The sequence below is a fragment of the Diorhabda carinulata genome, chromosome 12 (assembly GCF_026250575.1).
Source record: "Diorhabda carinulata isolate Delta chromosome 12, icDioCari1.1, whole genome shotgun sequence".
NCBI classification, from domain to species: Eukaryota; Metazoa; Arthropoda; class Insecta; order Coleoptera; family Chrysomelidae; genus Diorhabda; species Diorhabda carinulata.
The window spans coordinates 77,997-99,432 of NC_079471.1; the positions used below are offsets into that span (position 1 = coordinate 77,997).

The 21,436-nt window shown below is 32.3% G+C and overlaps 3 protein-coding genes across 9 annotated transcripts in view; 1 reads left to right on the forward strand and 2 right to left on the reverse strand.

Moving 5' to 3' along the window:
* Positions 1-2,583: 2,583 nt before the first annotated feature.
* Positions 2,584-21,436, reverse strand: part of LOC130900002 (adenylyl cyclase 78C) — a 30,496-nt gene continuing 11,643 nt past the window's right edge. For 2 of the 3 annotated variants that reach the window (XM_057810287.1, XM_057810288.1), the window contains 22 exons: positions 21,181-21,325; positions 20,209-20,378; positions 19,951-20,149; positions 19,688-19,872; positions 19,337-19,541; positions 19,080-19,229; positions 18,870-18,949; positions 18,505-18,654; positions 10,248-10,387; positions 9,870-10,040; positions 9,622-9,808; positions 9,322-9,558; positions 9,158-9,255; positions 7,053-7,844; positions 6,725-6,962; positions 6,467-6,593; positions 5,915-6,027; positions 4,361-4,627; positions 4,083-4,284; positions 3,739-3,892; positions 3,269-3,593; positions 2,590-3,200 (listed from right to left, as the gene is read on the reverse strand). In XM_057810287.1, the coding sequence (XP_057666270.1) occupies positions 3,027-3,200; positions 3,269-3,593; positions 3,739-3,892; positions 4,083-4,284; positions 4,361-4,627; positions 5,915-6,027; positions 6,467-6,593; positions 6,725-6,962; positions 7,053-7,844; positions 9,158-9,255; positions 9,322-9,558; positions 9,622-9,808; positions 9,870-10,040; positions 10,248-10,387; positions 18,505-18,654; positions 18,870-18,949; positions 19,080-19,229; positions 19,337-19,541; positions 19,688-19,872; positions 19,951-20,149; positions 20,209-20,378; positions 21,181-21,325 (4,509 nt within the window). In that variant the 3' untranslated portion in view covers positions 2,590-3,026. Of the gene's footprint in view, positions 3,201-3,268; positions 3,594-3,738; positions 3,893-4,082; positions 4,285-4,360; positions 4,628-5,914; positions 6,028-6,466; positions 6,594-6,724; positions 6,963-7,052; positions 7,845-9,157; positions 9,256-9,321; positions 9,559-9,621; positions 9,809-9,869; positions 10,041-10,247; positions 10,388-18,504; positions 18,655-18,869; positions 18,950-19,079; positions 19,230-19,336; positions 19,542-19,687; positions 19,873-19,950; positions 20,150-20,208; positions 20,379-21,180; positions 21,326-21,436 lie in introns of all 3 variants that reach the window. The other variant, XM_057810286.1, reaches the window with a different exon arrangement.
* On the forward strand, positions 10,985-18,501 carry LOC130900003 (uncharacterized). 5 transcript variants are annotated; one of them, XM_057810294.1, is made up of 3 exons: positions 12,325-12,363; positions 12,703-12,849; positions 16,283-18,501. In XM_057810294.1, exon 3 carries the CDS (start codon positions 16,288-16,290, stop codon positions 17,617-17,619), a length of 1,332 nt encoding a protein of 443 aa, XP_057666277.1. In that variant the 5' UTR covers positions 12,325-12,363; positions 12,703-12,849; positions 16,283-16,287; the 3' UTR covers positions 17,620-18,501. The 5 variants fall into 5 exon arrangements, with proteins under 5 accessions (XP_057666276.1, XP_057666275.1, XP_057666273.1 ...); XM_057810293.1 differs by lacking the exons at positions 12,325-12,363; positions 12,703-12,849 and adding an exon at positions 10,985-11,066; XM_057810292.1 differs by lacking the exon at positions 12,703-12,849 and having other exon boundaries at positions 12,248-12,363.
* On the reverse strand, positions 13,710-14,880 carry LOC130900004 (4'-phosphopantetheine phosphatase-like). The gene has a single exon (XM_057810295.1). The coding sequence runs from the start codon at positions 14,841-14,843 to the stop codon at positions 13,761-13,763; it is 1,083 nt and encodes a 360-aa protein (XP_057666278.1). The 5' UTR covers positions 14,844-14,880; the 3' UTR covers positions 13,710-13,760.

Below are 21,436 nucleotides of genomic sequence, written 5' to 3' on the forward strand. Positions count from 1 at the left end.
CATACGGTACGCTAACAAAATGACCACTCCTACTTTGAATTACCGTTGAGACATTGGTCGGTGACGTTCAGGTAAAACCACAGGTGGTACCTGTTTGCGGAACGACCATTGACGGTATTCAATAATATCCATTTTCATAATGAACGATTGAGAAATTATTAAATGTTGTAACGCCAAGTATATTTGCCCAAATTTCGACCCGATTTTAACTTGTATCAAAAATATATTGATAGTTCATCGTAATTACAATCTCTCGTACTTTTTGTTAATTTCTTCGACAAAAAATTATTCAAGTAACACATATTACGATAATCTATAAATTGTTTAATCGATAAATTACGGTTATTCGTAATTTCATTCATCGATGCCTTATAAAACCCCAAAAAGTCTTTCGCATAATGAAGTTTGTATATTTTAAACAATTTTGATACAACCCTGCATAAGAGCGAAACTGATATAATGATGGTTTTGAGATAAATACAATCATTAGTATCAATAGAAAATATCTCTTAATTTTTGTAGATAGGCCGAAATCTTTATTTGAATATTTCCTACATTTTTTTTTATATTCCAATGAAATTCACAGGCAATTTATACCTGCAACTAACTATTCGACCATTTCCTGCACGAACCAAAAATTTTACAAGCCCGATATACCAATAAAACAATATTATTTTACCCTCCTCCTATCTTATGGTTGTTTTCGGCTTATCATTGCGTAATAAATTCAAAGGGTTTCCGTAGACCTCCCATCTAGATGTACCTTTGAAGTTTTGCCTACGAATTTATTGGGGGTGGATTTATGTGTTTGAAATGGTACTCGACAAATATGTATGTTTATTTTGGATATTCGCCGAAATCGGTCATTGTAATTTTAAGCATAAACATCGTACGGGGTAATATATTAAACAGGAAGAACTAAAAATAGACAATACTTTACTAGGTATCGAAAATAATCTACTAATGAATGACAATAAGGCCGGGAATAACTAGAAAAAAACGACGATTAGTACAAATTTAGAATAAATAAGAGAAGAGTAATACAGATTCAAATATCACTCAAGCAAATAAACAGATCAAAACGAGAAAAAATAATTGTGTAATATTCGCGACATTAAAATGTTTACTGTAACTTAAAATATTGCTCGAAATACATACATCGATAATTTTATTAAGATGTAAAATTAACAACGATTTAGACCGATCATGATTCAATTAACAGTAAGTTCTTATTCGATTTATTATTAGAAGGATTCCTAGTCATTTCTGGGTCCACTAAATTTCCAAGTAATGTGAAAAGTACACAACGACGTTGAAAAAATAGAGACAGAGTTGCATACCTAGCTAGACTACGTCGAAGTGTTAATTGAAAGAAACGACAAAATCTACGTAATAACCGTAACTACTGCTGCTTTGCCTCCTATTTTATGATGGAACACTAACATCTCTTGCTTGTTTTAGTTTTATTTGAAATAGCCATTCATTGTGCGGTTGGTCATCCACTAATGGCTACGTCGTCGAGAGAGAACAAACAATACTTTTCTTAATAATTTCAAAGCCGTTCATTTCCCAGTTGCGCGCTTTTACATACTTGAAAATTAAGTAGAATCGCAAACAATTCTTATATTGGAAACCAATTTTATCTAAATGTATTCACATATATAATATAAACATCCCACAAATATTATCGCATCGCTCATTATTTTTTATATATATTTTAAACGTGTCGTCTGTTTTTCGAATTTTATTATTATTTTATATCAGTTTAATCTACAGATGACAAAAAGTTTGATTTACCAAAACATAGAAACTATTATACAAAAAAAAAAAATGAACGGTGCTTAAACTAAAACCAGACTTGAATTGAATCGCAACATAATTTTACCAAATTTCACAAAATTCGTATTAAAGTTGTAAATTTACTTCGTGCCTAATTTTCAAAAGTGTAATCTGATTCCAATTATACTTTGAACTATTATTTTGAGAGTTATAAGCCAAGTGAGATACTAATCGAGTAAATAGACGAGTTTATACTACAATTATATATCATCTTAAAAAACGAATTTATTAGTAATTGATGTTACGTAATATAGTTCAAAACAAACCGTATGATTGCGTTATAAAATTCCAACATTAAAATATTTTTATTTCTTCAATTCTCTCATAAAATCATTCGGATCCCGCGCGAACAATTTTAATAGTAAAATTTGATCATCCGATGAAATAACTAAATAAAAAGCCGATGAATAAAAGGTGCCGCTTCTACTTATTATGACCACCAATAAAGGCATTAAAACGAAGTGCTTCTGATGTATACCTGGGCGCACATTTTACGATATATCTATAAAACCATGGGGCGATGGGTTCATTTTTTTCCTTAATTCTGCAATATCCATGAAAGTAAAATATGAACCACGCAATGTATTGAATTGAACATTTTATCATGTGATCGCTAGTAATGTGTTGCTACAACAGAAGAAGAAAATGTCATATTTAATGTCAATCACAAAAAAATCTGGGTAAATAATGTGTAACAATGTTTACTATAATCTACTAGTCTAAAGATGAAAAAAAAAATGGTAATGCTTTGATTATATTTGTTTATTTGAAAATAGAATACATTACAATAATTACAAATTTAATTAATTTATATTTTCATTATAAATATATTCCTTATTAAAACACCAAAAATTATTTTTCATAAGTGTGCGAACAACCCTACGAATAGATCACAATATAAAATTGGATCAAAATAAAAAAATTCTAATATTTTGACGTATCTTGCTGAAAAAATATTGCTTGCAAAAGATTGACACTATGGAAAATGGAAAATTTGCAAACTTAGAATCAAGTTCGAAAATTTCTGACAAAACTTTTCGATTTGTAATACTTATTTTTTTTGACACATCGATACATTTTAGAACAATAAATTTAGGTTCTAAATAAAAGTTGTATTTGGCACAACTTTCATGTTTAATGGTCCTGATAAACGAATTTATTTCGAACAAAAACGTCAAAAGTAACTATTACACGTGTGTTCCGTCTAAAGAATGAACTTTATTCAACTTTTCTCTATTAATTGCGTTTTCGATTTGTATTTTGGTCTCTCTTCTGGAAAGCGGCGATTTTAAAGAGAATTTTGACTCTCTTTTCGGTAAATGCTTGGGTGAATGAACGGGAACTATCGTTGTCGTTTTTACCTGAAAAGAAACAAATGTATATTACGCTTCTATTTATAGAAATAATTTCGAATGTAAAAATATCCCACCTTAATATTATCATTTATATTATCATCTATAACGTCTTCTCTTCTATCTGCCGATACACTTATCTGTCGTTCTAGTCGACTAGTTTTAGTAGAAGGTGAACAACTTTTAGATCTATTTACTATTGGTTCGGAAAGTAGCCTTGGCACCGATTTGAAAATTGGCCCTTCATGATTAGCTGCTGTAACTGGAGTATGAGGGGCGGACTGAGAAACCGCCATGCGATTTATTGTATTTGAAGTAAGGTCTCTTTCCATTGATTTCATCGATCTCATATTTTCCAGGTAGGCCCCTGATCCAGAAAACTGCCTCATATTAGGTTGGGATCTGAAATAAGAATATATATATATATATATATATATATATATATATATATATATATATATATATATCTTATTAAAAATATCTTCTATACTGCCTATAGAAAATTTCGAAATAAAAACGCGATTTTAGTTATATTATATTGGCTTACCTAGCATGCATATGTTTTTGATTGGCCCCTCTAGTGGTATTTCTTCGTACAGGATATCCACCCGATTTATGTGTTATTCTCATTGAACTGTAATTTATTATTTTTCTTTCCCCTTTTTGTTGAGTTCTTGCTCTACCTAGTACAGCACTTCCAGCTGTAAAAATCAAGAAATTGTCGAATTAACGGTCATTTTTACATCAATTGAATACATATGGCGAGTTAAAGTTTCTATTGAATTATTACTTTTTGAATTGTATTAAACTTTATAAAAAGAACTTCCTTCCTTCAAAATCTATGGTATTTTATCTAAAGGTTAGGTTATTTGAATTTAATAACGCACTTACGAGTATTTCCTGTATGTTTCTTTCTAGTTTGCGCCATAGCATACACAACTGCAGCTAAGCTACTATAGTGGCTAGGTTGTCTTTGGAATGTTGGTGGTTTGTTCAATTGTTTGCCAATTACAAAGTAGGTTTCCATAAGGCCTTTCCCTTTAACATCGATTATTCCACGTTTTTTCACTTCGTATCCTTTCGAACCTAAGATCTACCACAAAAGTAAAAAAAAAATGTCTCCATCCGATAATTCGAAATTATTAAATAGAATATACGATTTTACGAACCTGGGCGGTTTCTTTGGGTACTTGTATGGAACCGATTAAACCTGTCGAATCCATCCTTGAAGCAAGATTTACAGTATCACCCCAGATATCGAAAACAGGTTTTCTAGCTCCGATTACTCCACATACTAAAGGACCACAGCATATACCAACTCTTAAACCGAAGTTATTGAACGATTCTTTGTTGATTTCATCTAGTTTATGTCTCATTAAAATAGCGAAATCTACGAGGGAACACAGATGTTCAGGAACATTTGTATTTTTACAACACTGAAACGAAAATTTTCCAGCTTACTTTCTATTTTTGTTTTCAATGATCGAATGTGATGTATTGATATCTAGTTAGCCTAGACCGGTTCCATGCATAAACAAAATACCATAGCAACGAATAATAAATTATTAGAAGTGTAAGTGTAAAGTTTGACGTCAAAAAAGTAAACCAGAGTTACGCGATAAGTTAAAAGAAAAAATATGTCCACCGAAATTGTGAAAATATGCTTAATATCCTTGGTGATCAATGTCCTTCGTGAAAAATTGGACTGCAAGCTTCAAAAGAGGTAAATTTTCCATCGAAGATGAAGAGCGATCGAGAAGATCCGAAAATATCGATGCAGTTTGTGATATAATTTTATCAGATCGTCGAATTGAGTTAAAACGGATCTGATCTGAAGTACTGAATATTTCAAACGAACGCGTTCATCATACAGTTCATGTCAATTTGGATATGAGAATAATTGCTGCAAAATGGATCCCCAAATGTTTAAATGTTGACCAAAAGAGTGCAAGAAGCATCGCGTTCGATCTGTACTCGATTTGAAAACGCGGTAGACTTCTTTAACCAAATTGTTACTATGGATGAGACTTGGACACATTTCTACGATCCAGAAACAAAGCAACGATCGATGGAATGGCGACACTCTGGTTCTCCAAGACCTAAGAAGTTTCGTGTCGAAAAAGTTCTTGCTTTAGTTTTTTGGATAAGGGTAGAACAATAACTGGAGATTACTATTCGATATTACTGACCACTCTACGGGAAAAAATTAAAGAGAATAGACGCGGAAAGCTATCCAAATGTGTTTTGTTTTTGCAGGACAACGCCCCTGCACACAAATCTCATGCTGCCGTGCAAAAAATTCGTGATTTAGGGTTTCAATTACTAGAACACCCCCCTTATTCACCAGATTTGGTTCCGTCCGACTATCATCTCTTTCCTCAACCGAAAAAAAGTTTAAAAGGTCGTAAATATGTCTCCCAACGAGGAAGTTATAAAAGCTATGGAGGTCTGGTTCGCAGAGCAAGAAAAAACATTTTTTTTGAAAGATCTACAGACGTTGTAGGTTCGCTGTAATGAATGTATCCCATTAAAAGGAGAATATGTTGTGAGTAATAAAATATTTTGACATTGAAATTTTGTTTGGTTCTATAGTAGGCTAAGAATTTTTCGATATATCCTCGTACACCTCTAGTATAATTTGAAAAATGGAATTCGTTAATGCTTCGGTTAATCTGAAGTTTAAGTAGTTATGTGAATTATTGATAATTTTATCTTAAACTTACTTCTTGAGTTGGGTTCAAGCCCGAAGCTGCCATGTAAGTCGCCGTAGCACTAACCGTCTTTATTTTTTCAATTGCACAGAACCGTTGTTCGTCTAGAAGTTCGTCGAAATCAGCTAGAGCAATAAAAATAATTATTATCAGCAGTAAAATAAGTTAACAAACATAAGTTTTGGTCATTTTATTTGACCAAACGTGTAATAAAATGTTAACGGTTATTTTATATTATATACTAAACGTATTTCATTGAAGATTTAGAGACACATATTTATTGTAAGAACGTTTTGAATATATACATACTAAGAATTATAATGTCTTTGAAAAATTTTTCGGTGTACTATACTTAGGTATTGGTTAGTTATACAAGAAGAAAACCTACTCGTTGATATCAAAATATTTGTTCGCTCGAGCCCAATAATAGACCTATAACTCTACGTAAGGAGGCTACGCTAATTTATTTATTGTTATTTCAATTCATTAGGATGATTTGAGTATTTAAGTGCGAATTGAACTACTTTATAAATAGAGGAATCAAACTTAAATTATATCATTCACCTATTATTTCATTTAGCAGCCTTATACACTCTACTCCTTTGTTGATGTCTTCCGAATAAAAATCGGTAAAATTTGGAATTGTTCCAAAAAGAACTCCCACTTCTTCCCTGTATTGGGAGTATAATTCCTGTAAATTAAAAACATGGGATCACATTCTCATACTTATTTTGTATCAATATTTTGTGCCGTCTTTTTCTATCTAAAGTTTAGCGGATATTAACGGAACTCTTTAAACAAAAGTAATAAGTAAACGTTCACCTCACTATTTCTATCTGTCGAAAGAAAATGTAAGGCGACATGATCTGGAAGAATGTTCTTCAATAATTGTGCGTTGTTGTGTCTTGTTTCTTGCATATCGTTCAATTCATTTTCGGCTTGTTGTTTCCATAGAAAATCCAGCCTCGAAGTTACTTCAACCAATCTAGCATGATAAGCTACCATGAGAAAAAATACGATGAGGAGGATCATCATTTGAGCAGATAAAGGTATGTGAATGCTACAAATACAAATAAAATGTTAAAATTAGCGAATAACGATGGTAAATCAACTCGAGTCAATTGAATAAAAATAAGGCGAATATACTCACACTTGAAAATTGGAAAGTTCGTGAGTGTCCGTAAATAGACTAGATGGCATAAGAATTAAAGTAGAGTACACAACCAACATTAGTATCAACAATAATATTTTGATCAAATAATATAACTTTAGAGCTGTCGCCAGTGCTATTAAACATAATACCCATGTAAACACCACGTATTCGGGATGAAAACAGTGGGGATTGAATGTTAGATCTTCTGTAGCTATAATGGAAGAATATATGGTATGATTACCGTCAACATCGGAAGATTTATAATTGGCACTTAAATCTCTTTTCCTTCGAACTGAATCTATATTAGAATTCGTAAACATAATGTTGCCGACTTCTCGTTTCAAAGTTTTGAATAAGAACGAAGTCTTATTATTCACATTAGATTCGAATTCTTTTACGCAGGTATCGTTACATTTCGTTTTATCGATATTTAAAGTAAAATTATTATTGACGTTAGCTTGTACAAGAAAATTCACTACTATAGTTGGATTGTTTACGGAAAAGTTGTTACTTATAGTCCGTTTCAAAGAAAAACTCGAAAAATTCGAATTGGAATTGGTGTCGGTTTCGATGTTACCAAAATTGATTAGATTCAGAGAACTCGTCATGGCCATTAATATAATAACTCCGCAAATAAAAGCTGTTCTTCTTTTTCTTTTATGAACTAGTGTCGAAGAAATTGTTCTTAATGATTCGGGAAGCTGTTGAAATTCTTCTGCCATCACCAGGATTGACGTGGCTATCAAAATGAGTGTTGTTATCACGATGCTCACCACAACTACGTTAATCCTAGAATTAAAAAAGATTATTCGATAATTTTATCCCCCGATAACAATTTTATATATTTCTTAGACCTATTGATATATAAAAGGATATCTAGATTTTAGGTCTCTCTTATGTTTTAAAATTAGTTTTACTTTTATTATTAGAATTTACAAAATAGAGCTATAAATTTTACTCAAATTATTTAGGTCTTTTTCGTTCTTACGAATTTCATTTTATATTTAATTTTTCAAACAGAAGATACCTAGAATCAAGAACATTTAGTTGCATATATTTGTTTTTAAATCAGTGTCTATGATAACGGTGATAAACAACAATGATTTCCCCGAAGTTATCTCCGGCGCATACACCAAAAATGAGTGTATCTCGGTTGGCGCGTCCACCAAAATATTAGTCGGGGGAGTGGGGGGCTAGTTCTGTTGTCAAGCTGGAGGCAGAAATGTAGTAATAAAAATCTGAACCTTTAAAAATATCTGCGTTTGGATGCAGTAATGTTTATAACTGTTTCAGTTTCTTTGCTTGCAGGATTTGGCTGATCCGTAACATAAGATGGAGCAAAATCTGAATCTTTAAAAATATCTGCATTTGGAGGCTTTAAAACCATTCATAATATAAGAAGGATTCATCGCAAAGAATTCTTAACGATCCCAGGAATGTCGTATGTATATGGTGATCGTTTTCCCTGGGTTGTTATGCATTCACGCTGTCCACGTTCGGCTTAAGTAATTTTTGAATGGACCATAAACTCCGACATCCAATATGTGAACAGAGGGAGGGAAAAGATAGCATGATAACGCGTGACTTTCTTTTGCTTTTTTCACCACTGAGACGTTTACGTGTGAACGATGATTGTCGAGTAATTGTAGGACAGGTTGTTGCTCCGACGAATTGACAAACTTGATGAAATGATCCAGATATAAAATAAATTATTATCATAGAATTTATAAGTAGCAAGTTACAACTTGTCCCGTTAAAGTGTTGCAACATACCTCACAGCGAGGTACATTGAAATAACCACTCGTTAAAAGAAAGTCGCCTACTCGAAATCTACGATAATAAATTTTGTATAAACAAAAAAAAGTTCGTTACCCGGCTTAATTTGAGCGCCTGCACAAGGTTAGGTTGAAAATCGAACGAATGTTTCTTCTTCTTTTATTATTTAGGTAAAAAATGCTCGTTACTACTTGCCCCTGTTACAACTGACCCCCCGCTCCCCTACGATCTTACAAAGAACAAAATCCATTTGGGAAAAATGTTGCGTTAAAACAAAACTGTTTATAAACAAATAGCGATTTATAATTTTAATAAAATCAACTCACATATCAGTGGTAATCGCTTGACATATTACAATAAACAACCAAATGATGAAACAGCACATCATATTTGACTTGAACATATCTTCTCGTAGCTGACTGAACTAAAACATACGCGATTATTTAATTTGTTCGTATAAATCGAGTTACAATTTTTCGCGCGAATTTACCTGGTGTTCCATTTCTTTATCTATAAATCGTAACGTCCAGGTATTCACATTGGCACTCCTCATTCTTTTGTTGCTTTCGATTTCTATACTGTGGTCGATAATATCGTCTATTTGTTCAACGGCAGAAACAAAAGTCGAACCGCGTTTGTTATGTTTAGATTCGTTCGTTTCGAATTTTTGTTTGTAAGAAATAGTATCGAGCTCTTCCTCCATTTCGTTCGATATCGACCGATGCAACTAAAAGTGACAATAAGTTGTGACTGTGTACATTTAAAAAAAAAAAAAAAAAGACGATCTTACATTTTCAAAAGGTATTTCCGGTGTCCAATCTGTCGTATTTTCTTCTTCGGTGCCGCTGTGCTGTATGCCACTGTCACTTCTCTCACTAGGCGGCCGCAATGGTGAAGACACCGGCGTTGGAGGAGTCGTCGGTGAATTGTCGTTACTTTTAACTTCCTCTTCGGGCCATAATTTATTCGAAAAAATACTAGAAATATACAGAAATACGTTATGAAAATGGAGATGCGTTTTCCAATTTTTCAATATACCTAGGTCTCGATGCAAATCTTTTCCTCGATCTCATCGGTTCACACTGTTTGATCAAATATGTAGTTATGTTATGTTCCCTCAAATACGCGTCCCGTTCTTGACCGTTTCCCGGCTCAACTTCGTACGCCCCGCCGAGGCACTGATAAGTAGCCTCAGAAATGTGAACTTGTCTGCAAATGAAAACATTTCATCAAAACAATGAATATTTATGACCCGTTACAAGGCCCCGTAGTTAGTGAATATCGATTAATACGTGAATAATAACCGCAAAAATATCGAAAATGTTTGAATTGCAATTAACGACGTATATTCCTTTTTTTTTTTGTAGGGGTCTTCTAAATTTTAATATTTTCAATAGATTTTAAAAGTGTTATTACCCTGGTTTACCACCGGACTCCATATGATTTGCTAGTCGTACATCTGTCGACCAAATATCAAATTGCCATTTTCTGAGACCCAATACTCCGCAAAGTACGGAACCAGAATGAATACCAATCCGCATATCCAAATCTTCTACCTGTAAATAATCAATAGTTTCCTCAAATAGAAAATATTCTATTATTAATATATCTATAAATTCATTTTTTTTCTATCTCTAAATTTCTTGGGTTCGTAAGTTAATATAGTAATAATCAAACTTCGATGAAAAAATTATTAAAAACATAGTATTAGAATCAACGTATTTACCTCGAAATTTCAATATTGATCAAATTTGGCTGAGGTTTTGTATATCTTATCGTTTATCTTGTTTTACGTATATCATTTCTTTGATTAATAATTTTTGGTAGTACGTGTCTTGAGCTAAGATTTTTGTTTTTTTTTTAAATCAAATACATGACGTTTATTTTTTTTTTTTTCATGTTTATGTAGAGCAGTCGATGCATTTTTGGTGTATTTTTAACCATTTATTCTATTATATATCTATTCGGTAATCAAATTATACAAATTCTATTATGTGGTTACCAACAACTATCATCATACGGCAATTTCTTTATAGCGAGTTTGGTTTCTAGATAGAAAACGAAAGCGACTAATTAATTTAATTTTCGTCACGGCTCCGGTGGTACTCCGAATAACGCAACTGATAAAATTCAATCCGTATTTTTAATGAGATCTGAAAGTAACTACACCTCGTAGGTAAAACGTGTTAGTCGTCGTTTTAGTTTAAACAATTTGTCAACAGCACGATAATCAATGTAAGTAGGTTTTATCATTTTTATTGTGTTTTCGGTTTCAAGTTAATACAATATATAAACTCAAATTGGTTAACTTGAAAAAGATGTATTGTTTATTAATTTTATTTATTCCGTTCTTAATTATTTTCATTTTGTAAATATTGATTTTAATTGTTTGTACCGGGTGTCCAAATAAGAATGGCTCTCGGCCGTATCTCGGGAACCGTTTATAGTAAAGTTTCCCGGTGACAGCATAATAATTGGAACTATTATTAATAGAACGAGGAAAGACAATTTTGAGGAGTCAAAAAATGTTGAAATCCGTTCAGTCAAACCGGAGTAATTTATGTTAAAAGGAAAATACTTAAAATTTACACATTTCTTAAGATATCTCGTAATACGAAAAAGATATCGGCAAGCGGTTTTCGCTATTCTGTTGATAATTTGATCTACTTTTATATTCCTTAATTAAAACTGCATGTTTCCATTCAACATTTTTCAAGGATAGCTAGATTTAAAAAATAAATAAATAGCGCCCTCTAGCGTATACGTTACTTATTAGGTTGTTTCGAAATTATAACTCTTACATCGATAGATAGGAGCTCTCTTCAAAAAGACTAAGTTGGCATAGATAGGTTAAGTAGAACTGGACTTAGAGGCGTTTTTTCATAATAAAGTTCCCGCTTCCCCCCATCTCTTATTTGAAGAGATAAACTAAAACTTGTAAAATCAAATATACGCTGAATTTCTTAAGGAACACGATAATCATAGTTTAAATACATCTTAATTAGGCAAAATTTGTAAATTATTCATTTGATAATTTTCGGTATTTAATTACGCCCTCTGGCGGTGTACCCACAACTCTGTAAATAATTTCCAGATTTTTCTCGAGGTCACTTTCGTTATAAAGTTTTTTCCCCCGAAGCTGTACTATAAACGGTTCCCGAGATACGGCCGAGAGTCATTCTTATTGGGACACCCGGTACAATAAAGAAGAAGCTAAAAAGAAATGATCGATAATACCTTCGATATAGGCCTCAATCTTTTTACAAACTTTTCTTATATTATTTGTAATTGTAACTATAGCAAAAGTTGAAATATTTTTCAATTACAAACTATTTTCATTTAAGCGTATCTTATTTTCGATTTGTATGGACTAAAAGCAAGGTTATTATTAAGAAACAGTGAATCAGTCGTTCGGCGTCATGTTTTGAGATGCGCTATAAGCAACACTAGATTTACGAGTATTTGATGGGTGTGAACCTTCAACAGTTCCGACAAACACCTATATACGAATCAGTGCGAATCGTGTTTTTGTGTGAGTTAATATTTTGCTGAAATACAAAATAATATGAATTAACAATGACGCACTCGCTAGTTTTTATGACGTTCCAGTATGTTTGCGCATTTTTATATTTCAAATTAGTCGTAATCTAAACAATGAGAGTTTAATCTGTATTATATAACGTTGTCCTTGAACATTTACATCAATCATTAGTTGTACCTACTACGTTCAATGTTTTTCGATTCAAACCATTATTTAAAATCGTTTTTATATAGTTACATATTTATTTCAATTTATGGAATTAGTCGTTCCCTTTGTAATTCCTATCAAATTCAATCTTGTCGTTGGTTAATTAGATGGGTTTGTTTATAGTGTAGCATGCTCGGAATTTGATACATGGTACGACGCGTCCGTAACTCGGCATTGTGTTTTAAAATCTGGAAACAACTTGAAGGAATTTTTTTTAGATAGGAATTAATTCGAGCGATACCTGGTATTCTCTATTAAACGTAGATATTAGTACGTATTAGATAGTGCCCCTATATGTTCAAAAAAATAATATGGAATTGACGTCTTTGAGTTGTCAGAAAACAGCCGGCGTTTTATTTAAGTTTATTGCAGTTTTTCCACTGCAATGACTGACATAACCAATATTCTCAACTTATCAATTTTTTACAGATGCTGTTAAATTATAAATGAACTTTTTAAATACTATTAATAATAATTATTCAATTAATAACTATATCCTGTGAAATACTATTGTATAGTAACTTGGAAATTTCAATACAATAACTCTTTTGTAATATTTGTAAAAATTACGACCGGTAATTAATGCGATCTTCAATATTATATCTTCGGGGCTTTATTCTAAAACACAATATTTACTTAGTTTAGAAACTAAATATTAGTTCTTGATAACGTCCTTGATAACCTCTGTTCTATTTTGTATGAGGAGGAAGATAAGCCCCGTTATAGTTAATTCTGTATTATTCGACCATTTTTTAAGTTAAAATTGCTATTAAGTAAATTCGTAACATCTGTTAATGAAAGGTACGTTTTCGATTTTTAATTGTTCTAATAATTAATTTATCAATGTTCAAATGTTCAGTGTATTTAATTAGGCGTGTTAGTTTTATTAATATTGATTATTTACGATGTATGGAATTTACGATGATATAAAAGTAAAGTAAAAGCCTTGAAGATATATTATGGAAATTTAAAATGAATTCGAACGGTATTCGTCGTTGATCGTACAAATTATAGAAACTTAAATCTTTTAGTCCGAATAAGGTTAAATTTATCTATTTTGTAAACAGCTTGAGGCAAATAAATTAATAAACATTAAAATTGTTGTTGTCCATATATTATTAAATAAAATATTTTTCGTTATTATCTACATTCTGTGTAATTAACATTAGATAAATAATATTTCATGTACTATCAAAATCACATATTATTCCGAATAATTTCGTTCCCATATACCTAGCTAACCATTCGTTTTTTATAACCGACAATTTGAGACAATCCACTGTAAATTTCGTATTTATATTGGTGTGAATTGCTCGACCCATACCTTCGATAATTATCAAATCAACAGACTTCATTAATTCGCACAATTCGGCTGATAAAACTGATAAATCCAAACAAGGTCCTTTCTGGCCATTTTCTGCTGTTATCAATTTCCCGTTATCTAATCCACCTTTCAATATTTCACAATATTTCGCAGCTCGGTCGCAATAAATATTCAGTTCGCTATATGTAATATCGTTCAAAGTTGGATAAGTATTCGCCGCTAATATTACTTCGGTTCCTTGCGATAAAAGTTCTCTGACTAACGGAAGAATTCCAAGGATAAAATCAATACCGGAATTGTCTAAGAATATAACGCATTTTTCGTAACGTCTCGTTTCCAATCTGTTATAAAATTCGTCGAATTTATCTACAAACCACGGTCTCTTCTGTACGGTTGTTGCGGCTTCTTCAAATCCAAAATCGTGACGGTTTTCTAAAATATCTTTGACGGCTTTCGCGGCCCAATCAAAAAAATTACCTGCTAAAACTCCTCGTATTATATCTAACCATTTATCTTTTAAATCCGTTTTACTATCGAGGACATCGATTCTTGATTTGAATTTAGATAGGGCAATTGAATTTTCCATTTTTTTCTGACGTTCCCAAGGATCTTTGAATCTCCTTCTAATACAATCGTCGTTATAATTAAGTAGAGTTCTAATACTAAGCGGTTTCAGAAATTCAGAATCATCGGTTACTTTTTCTATGAGAGTGTGAAATTCCCGATAACATTCTTCAGCTTTCTCGGTTGCACTTGGATCATCTGGTTGTAAATCCTTAACTTTACCAACGAATTTCTTCGCCATTTGATCTAAGCAATCCAACCAATATTCTCTTGCTTCCGGATTATTTTCAAGATCCAAGCTATCGGGATTGTAGTTTTCGGGATATTTTAGAAGAGGACACTTCAATTTCTCGTTCAAATTCATCTTATTCATCATCACTCGCTGCAAAACTGTAACTACTAATTAGTTTTATCCGTTTATCGCTCATATCATAATTTGGCAAATATTTATTTAATTTTATCGTAAATCACTTATATGAGAGGAACAATGAATGAATAATTCTTTAGAAAATTAAATCAAATAATTTATATTTATCTATTTTGGATGTTACAAAGTAGACGAAGTTTTTTTTTTTTCTAATTCGTACATACCACTCCACAAAAATTATCGAGGCAATCACTTTTTTTTAATATTTTAAACGTGTTGCCAGTTTTTCGAAATTTATTATTATATTATATCAGTTTAATCTATAGAGGACAAAAAGTTTGATTTACCAAAACATAGAAACTATTATACAAAAAAAAAAATGAACGGTACTTAAACCAAAACCAGCCAACGAATTTCTAATAGCGTGTATTGCAGCCCCTCGGTCTAATTACAGCTTCCGTTCGTCTTGGAAGGCTTCTAAACAGGTTCTGGACGTATCCTTGCGGCATGTTTTCCCAGTTAAAGTTTAAAAGAACATTTCGAAGATCATCTAGCGTTCTTATCGGTGCCGGATGATGCCGAATTTGCCACCAAAGCTTTCAATTTGACAAAAATTAACCTGATCGTGCCCCGTTCACCAAGTCATCGCCTATATACTGATGTATACAAACAAAATCTTGATTCGTCCGTAAAAAAAAATATTGGATCAATCTTGAATATTCCAATCGAGTAAATTCCGATCTTACTACTCGATGTTCTCTGATAAGACGTGGACCTCTAGATGGCGCTCTGTTTGTAGGCTTATTCGGACACTACGAACAGCCTTCGATCGGTGATATACCTAATTCTTAACCTCAAACAACGATCATCTAGTTACCCTTCCGCGGCCTTGTCCGGGTCTTCTGGTTATCAGCCTCGTTTCTTGGTAGCGAATAACAACTCTGGATACGGTGCTTTGTTGAACTCCAATTACCCCGGCGGCCATCTTGTTGAGCGCGATGATTCATTCATTCGTCACATGTCTTGTTAAACGTTAAACAATTTTCTTAGAAAGTTGAATATGAATATATACATATAATACAATTTTGAGGTATTCTTTTGGACCGATTATAATACCATTTTCACTTTTATGTAATGGTTCTTTAGATTCAATAGAAATTTGATGAATAACTAATGGTAGAGAAAATACTCGGTTAGAATAAAAAAATTTCTCGTAGTTTTGTACTCGTTATTTTTCATTCTTACCTCGTAACAGAATTACAATCATGAATAATGAATTGCAACTCTCACTTATTGTGAAGTTATGATCGAATTTCTTTTTTTTTTTTTTCGTAGTTGTAACTCGAACCGCGATGATTTATTTTTACCGCCTTATAAATTATTATCCACTTTTTGTTAACTTCGCTTTATCAATTTAAATATTATAACGGATATTTCATTGTTTTCAGAAATTATGAATAATTCCGACGAGCAAAGCGAAACAACTAGAAGAAACCAGGATTTCTTTGGCGAAACAAGTATAGGATCAGGAAATTCAGAAGAAACTGAATATGTGGATATTCACGAGATTCACGTAGTAAAAGCAATAGAGAAAAAACTAAACACCAACCATTTCATAGTGCTTAATTATAATCTCATAGCTCTACCGGATAAATTCGGTCTATTAGGAGAATATCGTTCGCTCAATGTTTCTTTTTTGAACGATCAAGGATCGAAAGAAAATTTGCATTTCTACGTAAAATATTTTCCCCAACAAGAGTCAACCGCTACTTTTGCTGAAAAGATTGGCGCTTTAAAAAAAGAAATATTCGTATATAATTTATTGGAGGAATTTTCCGAAAAAGGCGTAAGCGTTTCCGTGGTTCCAAACTGTTATGTAGTAGCGCCCAGAAAATATTTAATACTAGACGATTTATCAAACGAAGGTTATAAAGTGGTTGATAAACACACATTTTTGGAATACGATTCAGTATTAGTAGTTTTAGGAACGTTAGCGAAACTACACGCGAGCACTTTTATTTTCGAAGATAAAATCGGAAAACAATTATTAGATTTATATTACAATGATTTGGAAGAATCTTTTTTCAACAATAAAAAAGATTTTGCGAATTCGAAAGGAATCGAATCTTGCGTAAAATGTATTATAGAGGAAATTGATCTGTTCGGGTTTCCGAAAAAACTCTTTTCGGGAAAATATTTTTCCGAAGTTGCGGAAAAGATGTGCTATAAAATTTACGATATGGTAAAGCCATCGAAAAGATTCAAAAATGTCGTTAATCACGGAGATATGTGGGCAACTAACATACTATTCAAATACGACAAAAAAACGGAAAAGCCGATATGTTGTAAATTGGTAAATTTCGAATGTGCGAGGTACTCACCACCGGCTTTAGACGTTTTGGCTTTTCTCTATCTAACTACCTCGAGAGATTTTAGAAAAAAGTATATGTACGAAGTCGTCGGTATGTACTACAGTTACCTAGAAAAGAATCTCAAACAAGCCGGTTTGAAAATTGAAGACGTTTTACCTTTTACGGATTTCATGGAGAGTTGCGAAGAACTAAAATTATTTGCCATCATACAAGCAGCCTTTTATTTTCCTTTAATTTTAATCGATAGTAATGAAATTGATATGTATTTTTCCGATTTGGAAATGAACAAAAATGTACTCTTCGATAACAGAATACATTTGGTATTAGGACGTAAAGATAAAGATGATTTTTATAAAAGGCGACTAATCGAATCTATAGCAGATTTAAAAGACGTTTGCGAATTGGCGATGTAAAAATATTTTTTATTGTATTCATATGAAATATCTCGGTAAATATTTGTTTTGTACATGATGTCTTTATACAAACTGACGTGCTAATCGAACAATAATATAAGGTGTCCAGAAAGGGTAATCGAGTATTTGTAAGTTCAAATAAACAAAAAATATTTATAAGCGATAAAAACTTTTATTGTTTTTTGATACAATACGAATTGGAAAATTACTTGGAAAAGATGATGATGTTATCCAAATGATGACCGTTACGCGTTGCTGGCACTCTTCTATAAACGGGAACGAAGATTGGCGTCAACACGTAGACACAAAGCTCTTGACATTGCTGCAATTTCTGACCTGATGTTTTCCTTCAATCTGATCATTTTGATAAACCTTACTTTTAAGGTATCCCCATACAAAATAGTCAAGCTAATGGCTAAGGTCGGGGCTTCTGGGAGGCTAGTTAATGTTACCCCTTCGCGAAATGACTTTATTAGGGAATAATTCATTCAAAACTTTCATCGAGGTATGGCAAGTGGCCCCATCTCGCTGGAACCGCGTTCTTGAGTTGAAACCTGCAACTCTGGGACCGAAAAATTTCGCAACATATCGCAGTAGCGGTCACTATTCGCATTGATTCCTCGGCCTCGTTGATCTTCATGAAAATAATTCCTTTAGCGGACATAGCGGCCCAAACAACGACCTTTGGGCCGTGCAGGGGTCGTTCATGCTTTCGTCTCAGATTCTCGACTGCCCACTACCGACAATTCTGTCTGCGGACGCCACGAACCCCTTTCGTCGCTCCCTTTCGAATGTGGCGCGAAAACAAATACCCGATACTCTTTTTGGACACCTTGTATTAGCATCATTCGTTAAATTTTGAAATAAATATTTCGTAATATTCACCTGTGTTTTATGTCTAGTATCTTTGATTGCTTTGATCATATGCAAACCCATTTCTACGCAACAATGAGCGTGGTCAGATCTAGGAACAGGTAGCCCCGAAACGCAGTAATAACAATCACCTAATAGTTTTATTCTCAAACAATGGTTTTCCTAAAAACAAAATATCGATGTATAAAGTATAGAAAAATTAATATTTGCATAGTATGGGTCTTCCGGAGGTAATGAGAAATAATTCTTTTCATTTCGTTTCTAAATAGAAAATAGCATGTAGAAACTCTTTTCGTTTTGAGATTAATAGAGACGAAAAATTTATGAGAATTACGAGAACAAATTTTTCCCCAATTAATTCTTTTTCTTTTACTTACCGTAGCAAGTTTGTCGAATCTAGCGAATAATTCGTTTAATATCTTGACCAGTTCTTGAGCAGTACATTTTGTCGATAATACTGAAAAATATTTCAGCTGTGACAAATTGTAAAAATTTCAAAAGATAATCATTTCTCGATTCAATATGTATGTAATTTTGTTTCGTTAAACATGTACATCGATATAAATATGATTCGAAATTTTATTTACGTGTGAATCCTTTGATATCCGCAAAGAGAATGCTGACATTTTCATATCTATGGATGTATATTTTATGAAATTGATTTGGATGAAAAGCGCCTCCTCTTTCTTCTCTTTCAATATCCCTAATCATTTCTTTAGCGACGAAATCGGGCAAAACTAAAAAAAAATTTTAATCGAATAAATAATCGAGACGACGAGTCAATTTTGATATTCCTAATTCAAACTAAAAATCTTTCTAGCTTGATCATATTTCGCGAAATTACCTGACAAAAGTAATTTTTCTTGTTTATCGTTTTCGCTCTGTGTCCTATATCGAGTTTCCATGGATCGGTGAGTTTCCAAAAAAGCTTTCCTTTGACTTCTGTCCGTCAAATATTTTGTGTACATTCCGGCGAAGTTTACGCAAATATAGAGGAGAATATTCGCTAGGAGTCGACGTATTTTACATTCTTCTAAAGTATTTTGACACTGAAAACAATTACAAAGATCTTGAGAAACGATTTTAAATTGTTAATGGTGAAAATTAATTCATTATTTGAAAGTTATTGTACTGATATTGTTATTGCGACGATATACAAATAATATAAATCCATAAAAGTAGAATAATCGCCTACCTCGTTTGTATTACCAAAAAATGCTACCGAAATTACAATAATATGACCAATCGAAGCTAGAGCACCCGCTATCATGCACCATCTTAAAGGAAGTGGCAGCATAGCATACGGTACAAAAATACTAAAAAGGACGTACCATACTAAATCTTCTTTAATACCAAAACCTACTCCGCGGGCTATAAAACCTAAATAATAATAAATATAAAGATTATAAAACAATAATGAAAAAAATTAAATGAAACGAAAACGCGATATAATCTTACTTTGTACTGTTAGAAGAAGCCACGTACATACGGCTGCCCAATGTAAATAGTTGTTAGCGAAACACCTCCACCAACCCAATACACAAACGGCAATGTTAATCGATATACAACAAACGGACCAAATTATTGTATCGGCATTTGATCGCAAATCGATTGTTTGATTTCTATTGTACAGGCTCCAAACAAGTATCAAACAAATCTACAAAATGATTATAAATATCCGCCGAACGTTGCCTCAAAAGAATAATTTTTAATTACCTTCAAGAGTAGATCTACAATATTAACAATGATCAACGCCTTTTGTCTCTGTCTGTGAGAGTATCTTAAATACGCCAATTCTAAATGTTTGCAATGGAAACTGTTGGTGAGGCTTGGCCAATATATTCCTTTGTACATTAAACCCCTTTTAAAAACTGTCGCGAAATCAACTGAAATCAAACAAATAACAAATTAGAAAAAGAGGTGCAGCTAAAATTTCATCGATGCTTTTTAATTCTTCTTTATTTGAAAAAATTGATATGATCACTATTGAAAGTTGAGAGGAAACTTAAGAAACATGGGTAGAGGTGCCGTCCTTCTATTATATAACTTTTGAACTTTTGATTATTTCTCAGTTATTTCAGAAACTCTTGGTTGAATGTCTCTATACTCCATACTACATATTTAAAATGTATCCTTTATATTTTTTTCCTAAATATTGATCTAATTTATTTTAGATTTAAATAATCAATTTAGTTTAATGCGATCACGAAATCCTTTAATTAATTATTTTTCGAAGATCGATTTGGGTTTGTTGTTGTTGTTGGATAATAACTTTAATACAACTTTGTCAATCAGTGTCGGTGTTGTTAACTCTTTATACGGACTTACGCCATCTAAAACTTCTACTTATTCGATTTAACGAACAATGCGGAACTTCTTGTCGTAATTCAATGAATGTCAAAGGAAGGATTCGCGCTTTAGTCACCCATTCATAAAAAGCTTTCTACCATAAAGATAACGATCATTAAAAAAAAAAACGTCGCCAAAAATTGTATTAAATTTAATAAAGATAATTTGTTTTAGAAATATATTCTAATATTTTTTCAATTCGAAACAGTTAATTAATTACTCTTCAACACTCAGAAACGTATATAATATAATAATACACTAATAATATCAATCATACCAATGATATATATTATCGAGGTACATGTCAATTGTTATAATTTATTTTTATCGTATTCTCACCTTTATATGAGTATGTATCTTCTTCCAATAAACGAATAGGTTTTTCGAAATTATTCATATATTCGTCTACTTTTCCATTTTTAACTAGAGAAGAGTCACTTATGGGTATTGAAGTATGATTAGTTAAACTGTTGTCTGTGCTATCCTGAAATCGAAAGAAAAATATCCGATTTTTATAGATTCATAATACGAAGCTTTCTCATATTGTCTACAAACAACCGTTTCAAAGTAGATTACAAGATAGATACAAATAGAT